Source organism: Opisthorchis viverrini (genome assembly GCF_000715545.1).
Source record: "Opisthorchis viverrini unplaced genomic scaffold opera_v5_203, whole genome shotgun sequence".
NCBI lineage: Eukaryota > Metazoa > Platyhelminthes > Trematoda > Opisthorchiida > Opisthorchiidae > Opisthorchis > Opisthorchis viverrini.
The window spans coordinates 22,534-35,936 of record NW_008751859.1 but is presented as its reverse complement, the minus strand read 5'-3'; the positions used below and the strand labels follow the sequence as shown (position 1 = coordinate 35,936).

Below are 13,403 nucleotides of genomic sequence, written 5' to 3'. Positions count from 1 at the left end.
GGTTGTCTACGCTCCTTCTAGAACCCAGTTAAAAGCACTACTAGACATTTATTTAGGCGAATCCTCGCGCTGGCAAGCATACTGCCCCGCGCTGAGAATATAAAGAGCAGTACTACACACTTTTTTCACCTGTGCCTTTCAGGTGAATGACAGCCACTGACCGACAAGAACAAAAGCGACCCGGGAAACTTGGGCAAAGGCCTCGATCCTGTGTATCAACCGGTGAATCAGTGAATCCGTGATCACAGTGTCCCTGCTGGTCCATATACATAACTTAATTCTTATTAGTGTTATTCGCCTTCTGACACAACCCATAGTAAAAACAATAGTCCTCATAAGGAATCACGTCGCATGGGACACTGGACAGCCATTGCATACCCCCGAAGTGGATGTTGCCAGATCCCAGATCGGTATTTACACAGCCCCAGGGAAGGCCGACATGCGGCAGACCTAAGTGGGTCGTCACAGTTGAGTTCAAAGCAGCGATCGGTTGAACAGCCTCCTCAATGTGGAGGTGTCCGAAGGCCATCCGTCCCTAATCACCGAACATCACACCATTTGGACGGATGTCACGCGCAGGGCACGACGAAACAAAGGCATGTCCTGATTGGTCAGAATGTTAGCCAATCCGAATCGACCATCCTTGACTCGACGCTTCTCGCCCCCTTACAGAGATTCTAGCATGAACTTGTGGAACACTGTGATTACCCTGTAGTTACAGTTGTAATAATCCCCCTTTGTCTCTTTAAAGGGCTGTGTAAGGCTACCGTGCTTTTGGATGTACCATAGTAGGCGGGACAGGAAGCCAAGGGACCGATACAGGGTTTCACTACTGCTCAGTAAGACACAACAACTCAACCCTTAAGTTCGAAAGAATAAGAAGAACAAACGATTCGGGAAAGATGAACAAAGTTAATCCGTGCTTCAAAGTGCACCCCGCGCCCACTGCGTGTAACGCCATGCCAAGTTGAGAATAAACATCTTTATTATTAAGGAAGGTAGTGCTTAGGTATGCTTCCGGGAATTCGATGACGCTGAAGTGAATGGACTCATTTGGGTCCATGCGTACACCGGAATACCTCTATTACCACAACTTTTCGATTCTTCATTTTTGTGACCTACGAGGAGCTCGTAAAAGGCTCCGCAGGATTTTAATAATAAATAGAACCTTAATTCGGTAATATGCACTGCAACAGCGTTTTTAAGCGTTTGTTCCAGTCGCTGTCCGTCTTTGCGTAAGGTGTAACGGTTTTTTAATATAACCCCCGGCGACTTGCATGGTCTTGCGAGTTTGTGGAAATAGCATCAGCCCGTACACCGGTTGTCGGTATAGTGTTCCAGTCGCTCTCCGTCTTTGTGTAAGGCGTAACGGTTTTCTAATATAATCCCCGGCGACTTGTATGGTCTTGCGAGTTTGTAGAAATAGGATCAGCCCGTACACCGGTTGTCGGTGTAGCTGCAAGTTTTGAGGATACATGTCTATACCTTCCGGTTTGGGCACGGTTTTTTCACTAGTAGGCGACTCCATCAATCGTCAACCTTGTGTGTAAATGAATGTAATCCACACCGCACGTATTTTCCATTTCAGATCCTTGTCAAGATCAAAGGCTTCAATCTTTGTGAACACCGATGAATCAGGACCGCATCCCGTATGATGACGCTGCAACGAGGGCTGAGGCTCGCTTCACAGAGCTTCAGTGCGTTTTGTTCGCGACATCTACCCTCCTGCCTACAGAGATGTAGTTTATCATCCTTAGAGCCACCGTCTATCTCCCTGGATGAATTGGCCGAACGACGGAAGGCGCTGGTTTTGGAGCTAGGACGGCACGCTTCTCGTGTGTCCGATAGTCCTTCTAGGCATGTGGTTCTCTTCCCCGGTTCTGAAATACAGTACATGGCCTATCACGTTCCCTATCGTTTTCACCAAGATTCGAACTTTCTATACTTTACTGGATTCTTTGACGCCAATGCGATCCTCGCCATGGATATATCAGTGCAACCATCTCTTACGGTCAATACTGAGCCACAGACAGACTACCTGGAATATTTATTTGTTGAAGTACGCTCTCACCACGCTGAGGTCTGGAATGGACCCACAGCAGGTATTGCAGGGGCACAAGAAGCTACTGGAATCCACAAGGTTTACCCCTTGCGTGACTTTCAGGAATTTCTCAACCGCCTCAATTCCAACACAGTTCTGTGGTATTCTCCTCTGACTCACAAGGATACAAATTCCTTACCAGTGCCCAACAGATTCGTTCTCAGTAAAGTCTTGCGTCAACGGGAGTCGCATCAGAATAAAATCGAAAACCCAGACCTTTTGGTGGATAGTTTGCGTTACGTGAAATCGCCTGCAGAAATTCGACTTCTACAACACGCTTGTCTGATTACTTCTCAGTGTATTGTAAAAGCAATGGCTGCTTCTCATCCAGACATTACCGAGTCCACTTTGGATAACCTTGTCGAGTTTGAATCCCGCGCTCGCGGTCTTGCCCTCGGATATCCACCAGTGGTTGCTGGTGGACTACGAGCGAATACCATTCATTATATGAAAAACGACCAACCAATCCGTGATCGCGAACTCGTACTAATGGATCTTGGTTGTCAGTACAAAGGGTACACAGCAGACGTCACGCGCACGTGGCCCGTCAACGGTAAGTTCTACCTCCTTTACTACTGTCCCATGGACAGTGATGTCTTGAAAACCACATGGGATGTCCTAAATTTCATTTATACAGCCTAGCTCCACGAACAAAGAACCCAAAGAACGTTGCCACACAGTCGTTAATATCCTAAACGAGGTTTATCCATGCATTGCAGCAACTCTTGGAACTTAAACTAACTGCTCCGGGAAGCCCGTGAACAGCCTGTAGGATTCACAGTCAGATTGTGGAAGGAAATGTTGGATTTACTCATCCACAATAGGATGTCTTTAAAATGCCACCATATATTCAATACTTGAAAGACCTACGATTCGGTACCCAAGACAAAAAATGAGCCAAATTCGCCACCTCACTCACATCCATTACCTCATTTCACCTCATTTGTACCACCTTGATAGCAACATCGCTGTCTCACTCTGAAACTTATGCGCCATGTCACTACGTGGTCGTACGATGGTTTGGATATCCTCGGAGCGGAGACATTAGATTACGGTTTCCGGCCAAACCCTCGTTCTTCCAGATTGGATACCAAGACTGTTTTCCTCCCGGTCCCACTTCTTTCGATTTGTATATGTATCCATGTTTACCTTAGGGCTTGTGCCTTTTGGTAACCGCCGAAGGTACGATGGCATCTTACGTCACTGAAATCGTCTGGAGTCTATCTGAGTAAGCATTCTCAACAGTCAGGTTCACGAACCTGCTGATAGGGTCAACGAGACCAGTGCCCACGAGCTAAGAAGCGTGTTATGATACCAGGCAAGACTCAGTGCCACATGCACGGGATGTTTTTGGGATGCGGGGAACACCAGCTATCGGGTTCCCATTGATGCTGTCCCGTTTGAACCAGTAGACGTGGGTGTAGACCTTTACGTGTCCTGTTTCTGGTTAGCCCAAAAGGAATTGTCTGAGAACTAGTGACCCTAGGGAATATGTAGTGGCACGCATTCGGTAGATGAGAAGCGTTTAACAATGCCAAATGGAAACCCGAAACGTTCGCCAATCACCAGCGAACGTCAATCATTCTGGAGGAAGCTGGTTGCTCGTCGAAACGTTGGACCCCGCACGTCGATTCTCATTTGAGGTTCCTGGATTGGCGCGGACGAAAGTGCCGTCTTCAGCCAGCCAATGGTTACCAAACACCATAAAAGCGCGTTAACTGAACCAGACGACGGTTGATAATGTCAGTCGTAGGCTACAAGGGTCTTTGTCCACTATGGAAAATGTCTGGTTGATCAAACAGGTGGTGCAGAGACTGTGCACCTTGTGAATCCTCTTTATTGCGGGGACCTGGAATGTTAGCACTTCATCTTCACCCATCGTTCCTCAACGTCAGCGCCAGTTTACGGATAGTGAGCTTCATGGCCTTTGGAAGAAGTTTAAAGAGCTCATGAGGAAAACCGAACCGATAAAAAGTTCCGTACTGGGGGAGCCTGGTGGGCCTTGTTGGAAATCCGGACAGGAATAGTTTCATGGAATAAAACCGCTAGTTAAAAATCCACATTGACGAAGTTAATCTACCTGCCTATGGTCAGCCACTGTATGCAATTTTCGTTGCAAATTCTGATGCACTTCTGGTTTATTCCGACCCAGCTTCATCACCCTTATTAAAACTGTCGTCAACTTGTAAAGTGGACTCAGTTATCAGAAAACTGTCCTCGGAGGAATCGATCTAAATCCGTGGTACTTGAAATAAAACTGCATCTGAATCTTGAACAACAGAATTTGTCCGATGATTTTTCGGCCAGAATGTGCCTGTCATTTCATGAGTTCAATCATGATTCCACTCTGTCACGGAAGTCTGTTTATGTTGAAAAGTCGAGAAGCACTGTATGGCCGCTTTGTTCTTTCGGGAATTATCAGCAGTTCAATCTCACGAATTTCTAGAGCAGTTCGAACCCGCAGCTCCCGGGTAGTAGTATTCACATGACATCCCCTACAACAGTAGAAGCAGCGGATTAATAGACACGACTGATATGACCAATGAGAACATCAATGATTCAGAATGAATGGCGTGGTACTGCCGCTAGACGTTTGACGACTAGCAACTCCGTCTCGCTTGTTTCTGATTAGATTGTGTATCCGCCACATTAGGTAGTGAAGCGTCGGTGCCAACACTGATATTGCTGTCTTTGATGATGATGACATTAGGTAGAGATGAGCAATTTTTTGCTGGGACAACAAAACAGTTGTAAAGGAAGTTTGACTAGATGAATTTCGTGCCTATCGGACACCAAGAAAGTGTTAATTGTAGCTGAACACTTGGTGCAACTGTGTTCTTACTACCAGCCTGCCTGCAGGATAAGCCTCCTTTGTTTTATGGCTGTCTTGATAAGGGCTTGCGTAAGGTGAGGATAAGACCACTTTGTTTTGTGGTGTTACTACATCCGATCTCCTGGGGGACAGCATTAGGGGGCTAAGTCCGCCTAGCGAGCGAATGAGTCAGCCAAGAAGGGATTAGAATAATCGACACAACACGTGTAGATCCATCAGTTGCGAAACTGCGGTACTTTATAAGCACGCGCCTATCCAGTTATTTGGGTCAAAGTAGATGCGTGCGTTCATGCAGTCTTCACCACAGAAACACTCCTTGATTGGCGTTTCTCTTGGTCCTAATGGCCTTGAGCTCAACGCAAAACCAGTCGGCATCCGCCTGGTAGTGAATCCATTCTATTTATTCATCAGCATTCCGCTGCTACAATTGACCTTTCAAATCCAGACTTTTGCGGTTGTGTCGTGTACCCGCTCTATCACAGCAAGATACCAAGTAGTTAAGTTTATAACGAAATTCAACCGGTTGCATTGTCAAGTAGATGAGAGCCTACGCATTGATCATACAGAATCGAGTTTGTAGAAACTAAAACTCATCATACTGGAATGATGAGTATGTTCTGATTAAACTCCTGTCGCCTTGAGCATAGTTTCTCTGAGGTCCTGGGTTCCTGTGTTATCTGCTGAAGCTCATACAGCCAGCTGTTCGCCTTCCGTCTTCAGTGATCCGTCACTCCGGTTTTCCTCCGTATCACGAAACTTGGTGTCACAGATTGACCAGTAATCTGCCAAATCAATCAACCAATTCCATAACGTGAGTACACTTGAGCATCCTGTCCGGTTGATCCGGATGGATGTGGCTAAAGAATGAACCAGATGTGCGTGCTAAGTCACGCAGCTGTTGGGTGGAAAGCTGCATATTGTACAAGTGCATGTGTAGCTACTCCTTCACCCAAATACTTGAGTGCTCAGCTCAGTCGCTCACTAGATCACGAGACTCGCATTTTTTCTATACTCACAAGACACGTCCCACAAAAGTGACTCATGTGTCTGTGCCGTCTAGTAAGCGTAGCAACAACCCATTTGATGACACTCCCACGTACACGTAAATGTACCTACACATAGGAATACTGAACACGGTCAACACACACAAACTCGCGTGTGCGCAGGGAGCAGGAAGTCAACCACTATCCATAAGTCCATGGACAATTATGGAACACGTGTAGCAGCTATACTGCGGAGAACACACGTTCCCACCGTCTGGACTTTCACCAAGAGACTCACAAACAATAATTTCCTCTTTTGACATGCCCCACGTTTCGTATTACATTTATTTTTATGCGTGTTGCAACTCACTACTGTCAATCACAGTAAAAACTTATTAGTGCATATACCTTCTGAATTACATTATGGCTACCATAACATGTGCACTAACGCATGCTACCGGATGATCCTAACGTTCAGCGTCCCAGCACTGACGTCCATCTTCCATTATTTACAATTAACAATAGTGGGTTGCGTATTTTCGGCAACAACGGTTGATATAACACCTGCCCTATTCAGTCGGTTCAGAATTTACACTTTATTCCCTCGCTACACAATATCTCGACTGTCCGTCTCCTCCGCAAACGTGACTCATTTCACCCTTGTTTTTAAGGCCACTACACTCCTACTCAGCGCCTACTTCACGACATTCTGGAAGAAGTTCAACGCACCTGTGCTAATGCTATTTCTCCAGAGCGGAATTTGGCAGATATTCATCGAATCATGCTGACTGAGCTGGCACGGCACTTAGTTTCTGAACGTATAATAACTTCGACCAAAGCCTTAGAAGTAAGTTTGTTCATTCTTCAAATCATTCAATTCTTGTTCGTTCCCATCAGTGAGACGAATATGTGGCACTCCCTTTGAAATGTGGTATCTGAGGTAGCCTTCAGGTTTCAGCTGTTTTAATCTGAACTCGAGGTGGCTTCGGGTCTAATGCTCAATCACTTAACATGGAAATGCGGCGATATTTCGACCGTCTCATATCGAGGCTCAGGTATCCTGGCGATACTGTTCACTCTAAGGACACCACGGCATTCGGTCAGGTTAGTTTCGGAATAATGTGCGTTCAACGAGCCCCTAAGGCGGCAGGAAGCAGCTGATTCTGCGCAACAGCTCTTGGGGACGAATGACATTCCGTTAGCCCTTCCAACATCTTAGAGAAAAAGTGCTTCGGTGTTACATATCTTTTCTTATCGCAGAACTGGCCTTATTTAGCGTCTGTTTTTGTTTCTCGTCCGAATTCCAAACTACGTGTCACTTAGGAGTTCGGTATGCTTGTTGCGTAAACTGTGGAGCTACGTGCACCTTGAAAAATAATTGAAAGATGAGTTGTGTCTGTGAAGAATTGCCACATAACCGGATATAAGTTTTTTGCATGTCTTTAGAAGCACTGAATTCGCGAAACGTTGTTTGTTTACTTGCTCGAGCAGAACACTGGGTTTGCTGGTGAAGCCCAACGACCGAACGCGATTCAAGTCTCGAATCGCCCACCCCGCCTTTATCCGCTGAGGATCGACCCGATTAGCTTCCCTCAGTTTCTGCCGTTTGGCACAAATCAGTGCAGCAACCGGTTCGTACGACGTTCAGAACGATCCACATCGTTGCTTCTTGCGAGCCTCTGCACTTTACTCAGTCAGTCAACCGGCACTGTTTCGAGGAGAGTCTCAACATATACAGATGCATTTCTGAACACAACTAAACGCTGATTCCTCCTACATCAGTGTTCCAGTAGAGTCATACTTTGTGCCTCCATCATCCACGGTATGATTCATATATACAGATGGGTCTCGGTGTTCACCACTCCCAGTATCCTCCATCATCATCAGAGACAGCAACATCAGTGTTGAAACTGATGCTTTACTGTCGTACAGTCATAAGGTTCGTCTAATTATGATTAAAGTCCTAGAGTGAAAAGGTGGGAAAAAGAATTGGAGAGAGGGGACCTGGTTCTGGCCTATATCAAGCATTCTCAGGTGCCTACACCACCAACGCCACTGACATCGATCAGCCGCTATTTCTTGCGATGTTTCTATCCAGATTGCCTGAGTGAATGTCTGGAATGATGTCTGGAGTGTAGGCACCTCGGAATAATTGTGTCCCTTCCCCGTCCACCTTTACTCTTTTCCTTACAATAAGGCTTTCAATAAATCATGGTTGTACGGCAGTGAAGCATCGGTGTTGAACACTGATGTCATGCTGTCGATGATGATGTTTCCAGCCAAGCACAGGTGGGATCACGGGGGCTCCTCTCTGGAAGGCGTGCAATACCAACAACATCCAAACTCTCTAATCTGTTTCATACCTTTCTGCCAAGTCATACGTTGTCCACCTCGCAGTTCGCGCCATTCCTGAAGCCAGCGCACCCACAAGACGGAGAATGGTGCGTAACCAGCTTGCCAAAATGTACCAACCGTAATCAGGGGGAAAGGTAGAGCTTACAGGTGTGGGATGGACGATATTGAGTGGCTGGCGGCGTTCATGTGGAAGATTGCGGAAACTGTGTCGACAGTCTACGGATGTAGTCGCCTAAATTCGAAGCGACATGTGCTTGTGATGACGTGTCAGGCGAAGCAAACCAGTTGCCAGCCTTGGGGATGCTGCTGGTCGGTCGATCGAAGGCAACCTACTCCCTCGAGAAATCTAATGACCGGATCTCAACTACTGGCGAATCTGAACGCCCTGTTATCACCTGTTACCATGGCCATAAAATGACAGCGGTTTTCATGCTGCAGTACCACAATGGCGACAGCTGCTAGAGCATACAGCATGCCCACGCTATCGTGTATGGGCATGTGTTCGATGGGGGAGGGTGATAACCGTCGCGGGGTTGACGATTTGAAAAGCCCTGTTGTGAGCGTTACCTTAGCAAAGTTGTTACTGATGGCTCAGTTGCTCTCATCCAGGCAGAATTTCCACACCCAACCTAATCTCGTTCGCGATTATCAACGATCTTCAACCCTCCTTAGTGTGTCGCTTTCCACATTCGGGACTTTCACTGTGGTGACCTGTTTGTACAAAGAAAACGCAAATACTTCTTGTTCAGGACTCTCTTGTAGAAAAGGACTACTATGTTTAGGTGGCAATTGGGAAAAAACTGGACCACGCTGCTTGTGATTATAAGATATGGATCTGTACTCAGAGAACAAACTGAAGTGCATGAGTTGCGCGGATTTTCCGTTCGTTCCGCTACTGTGTAACACAGAAAGAAAACGCGATCACCGCACGCGCACACCATGTTTAATTGTTTTACCACCAAGTTTGCTGTTTGAATCATGCAGTCTTTGCACACTGGTAGTTTACTTATATCTTCATTTCCAATTTCCAAACCACCACCGAAATGTTTTTTCTTGTCCTCAGGCCGCGGAACAAATCTGTCCACACTCCGTTGGACACTTTCTTGGGCTGGATGTGCACGACACGCCTACGGTCTCGCATTCCAATCCCCTCCGACCGGGTGTTGTTATCCCCTTGGAGCCCGGAATTTACATGCGGCCACAGCTGTGTGACAAATACCAGATCCCAAAAGAATTCGTCGGACTTGGACTGCGCCTAGAGGATGACTTTGTCGTATCGCCCGATGGTTCGGCCATTCGTCTGACAGACCAGCTCCCAACCTCCGCAGAACAGTTGGAAGCACTGGTCGGTACAAACGTGAACACAGACCCTGTTGCACATAGCGCCCGGGTCAATTAGGCCCACTCATAACAGGCGTTTATTGCCTTATTTTCCGAATCCATTGAATTCAGAAATAATACACGATAAGTGACTTTTTGCATCGAACGCCTGGTGTGGGGAGATAGCTATCCTCGAGCGGTTTGAGATTGTGTGGGGGCTATTGCGACCGAATGGTGCCTGTGTACATGGTTACATCTTCACAGAGAGCCAAGTCAACTGAAACAACAAAAGTACTCTGTTCAGTGTTGTATTATTCGTTGCTGATGACGGCAATAAACTGTAGTTATCACCTGTTGGGGAAGCGTAATAAATCTGGCCTCATGTATGGTTTACCTCAAGTTCACAATGGGTGCTACTTACCCCCAGGGTAAACAGACGCATGTAATTCTGGTAGTCACCGTATGGTCATCTCACTGAAACCGAACGTCTAGCCAGCGAAATAACGGTGCTTCTTAAGGCTCGCCCGGCCTGCTGCCATTGAGTCGCGGTTCATCGTCCCAACGGGCGATTGGCGACACAGTGCGGGTCATTAATCGCTGCGTAGCATAGTAATGGGCTGTTCAGGTCAGCGAACGGCTAGCTATATTAGAAAAGTATGCGGTAATGCGCTTGCAGTAAGGGTTCACCGGCTTCGTTTTCCACACGTCAGCCGAATAGATTAATCAGCTGGTTATAATTTAGTTACGAAACACTTCCTAATCAAGTCAAAAATTGCTTCAAGCCTCTCAACAAGTGGATTTTTTTACCAAGCAGGACCTTGTTCAACTTGTACTCCGGCCCGCCTACGGTTTTTGACTTTGAAAATATGACTGAGTCGCCACCTGTGCAGATCTCTGAACGCTGACGTCTGCAATGTGCGATATTTTTGAGACAGACCTTTCCCTCAGTGGTACTTGGTTGCAATTCGGTATCGTATACGAAGGTAGACAAATAATGTAATGAAACTATTAAGAGAGCTATCCAGAACAGGTGAATTAGCAAAGGGGGAAAAAGGGTGCGCGTCACACGATGAACCAGGGATACAAGTCATGTGTGGTACTTGGTTGCAATTCGGTATCGTATACGAAGGTAGACAAATAATGTAATGAAACTATTAAGAGAGCTATCCAGAACAGGTGAATTAGCAAAGGGGGAAAAAGGGTGCGCGTCACACGATGAACCAGGGATAGACACCAAGTCATGTGGGGTGACAGAATCCCGGTGTGCGCTAGTTCTCGCGGACAGAAATTGTTTTTTGGACCGTGGGTGGCTAAGATAGTATAGATAGCGTGTTGACCATCCGATAATACTTTATGATAAGCGTGCTGAATAGAAGTCTAGGGCACTCCATGATATTGTAGGGACATCTTTCGATGATTCAGCTCTGGGGCGGTAATGTGTCTCAAAATATCCAAGGGACGAATCTATTACGGGATGGTTTAATTTTAGTTTGTCAGCTACAAACCAAGGGTGTGTACGGTATGTACCAAGGGTATGCTGGTTTCAACCGCTTCAGTTTCAGTGGCCGGAAAATGTGAAAGGGAGGCGGTGGTATAATCAGTTAGTTGTTGAATCCTGTTGTTTGGAGAGTCGGTACACTAGGTAGATGCGCGTTGAAGGCTACTCCTTTGGTGCACGAGCGCCGCTGACTGATTGAGCTACATATGCCAGTTTCACCAACCACTGGTGAAATGAGTACCGGGGTCCCCATCCAGGTGGGCGACACTTGTTAACCCGAATGAATTTACTAGTCAGTGCTTTCATACTTCGTTGCCAGGTCACAAGCTATCCGTCTCCCAATTACTTAACTCGATTTTATAGCGTGCGCATTAAGAAACTGAAGGAAATTTGCCAAGATGATTTACGGGATCAGCCAGCACTATCACCCTACCCAGTCCGGAAGCAAAAAAAATCGAACCTTAATAAAAGCAGACTGAACATGGATTGGCCAGCTGAGTTTTGTGAGTGCATTGACGATGTCACCTCGATTGGTGATGAAACGTTCGCAATCCAGCTTCCAAGGTTGGCGAACAGATCAGCAACCAAGAGAAGCAACTGTATTGTAAACACCGCAAATACAACCGACCACTGTATGTCCTACTCGTTGATTCTACACAGGTCTTTGATTTGATTAACAGATGGGATGCTCAAGTCGTGATGTATCGAGTTATCATATTGTCTGCACTTTTATACGACAATTAGACACGAACGATGTGAGATTCACATCCGAGTCCACGATCGATCTTATTTTCAAAATCTGCCAAGAAGTATGCGCATACAGTGGACCTTGAATAGTTAGGTCCTTCAAAAAGTAAATATACGGAATGACTCACGACCATCCTCGCCGGTTTGGCCAAGCCAAACGCATGACACTGGGTCGTATTACCCAACAAACGTGCTTCTTTCGGGTAGCACGGTAGCTATGCACTGGAAGGCGTTACAGCTGAGAGACAATCGTCACATAGCAGATGGATGGTCTACGGGGCCAAATACGACCGAAAGTACGACAGGCAGTTAGAGAAACGGCCAATTAGATTTTCTAGTATGGGAAAACCTGACGCTAAGCAGACAGTTGGTGATAACCCATAAATGCAGGGATGGCGCACTTCTGGACTCAGCGTACCTCGATAACCGAATCTAAACTAGTCATCCAAGGCCGACTATGGGGGTGTTCAGAATGTGGACGCATCTCCAGGAGCAAAATCGCACTTGAAGCACTATAATTTCTAGACCGCATCAGCTGCAGGGTGTCGACAGGTAAGTAAAGTTGGCTCTAATTCATAACAATGAAACTATGTCCCTACAGCACTTGTATATCCTGCTTAACCATGACAACCGAAATGGTTCCTCGTGGGCATCTCCCGTAGGATATGATTGTATTATATTGCGCGATATTACAAGAAAATGTCAAAGAATGGACGGATGACACAACTACCTCAGGTTTATTGCGGTGCCGATCCACATTGTAATGTCATCACGCACAGGCTGTGGCTGTTAGCGGGTCTCTGTGAGTTCGTTCACCGATCTCGCTCCTTTGAGGGTAACGTCGGATTCACCCGCAGCAGCACGCCCGGCTCCGATAAACATGACAACAAAACCAGGCGCAGGTGTCCAAACACTGATGGCAGATAAATCCATACCGGACTTCAGTCAACGTGAATTGTATAGCAAACAGCAAATAATTAGAACCTTTGATTCCAATGATCAACATGACTACCTCATTTGTGCCCATTTACCTCTTCGGTATTGGGCGAATTTCGGAAATCGCTTTGAGTTTACTATGACCAATCATTAAATGGTTGTCACGACTATTGTCCCAATTTCCTCACCTTGAAGGGAAATTTATCACTTTGTGTTTGTTTCGAATTAGTGTCGACAGTCTGCGGTAAAACACAAAATACCGTAACGAGAAAGTGAATGACGCGAATTGAGATTGACGTAATGAATTTTTACACGAGTGAACATTGATCCGGGAGATTAGGAGAGGTGACATCCTTTCAACAAGTATTTCTAATTAATCAAATAGCTCAATTTTCGCCTTACCGATTAACCTGGAGGACAGCATTGAGTCTTCCGTCAATCGGAAAATTCGGAATCCCACTAAAGGTGTTCGTGCTGCTGTAACACCCTTTCGGTGCCTAGCTGAAATGCCACTCGAAAGAAGCACGGGGGCCCAGGTGCAGCCAAGTTGCCCAAGCTTAGAGAGGTCGGGTTCAAACCACGAACCTTTCGGTCAGCAAATTGGCACTCTAACCACGAGCCGCCTCCCAT

At 46.4% G+C, this 13,403-nt stretch overlaps 1 protein-coding gene across 1 annotated transcript; it reads left to right on the top strand.

Annotated features, from left to right (window-relative positions):
• Positions 1–1,585: 1,585 nt before the first annotated feature.
• On the top strand, positions 1,586–9,739 carry T265_08117 (hypothetical protein; the record flags this gene model as incomplete). Its single annotated transcript, XM_009173830.1, has 3 exons — positions 1,586–2,654; positions 6,589–6,764; positions 9,336–9,739. 3 exons carry the CDS (start codon positions 1,652–1,654, stop codon positions 9,669–9,671), a joined length of 1,515 nt encoding a protein of 504 aa, XP_009172094.1.
• Positions 9,740–13,403: the final 3,664 nt, after the last annotated feature.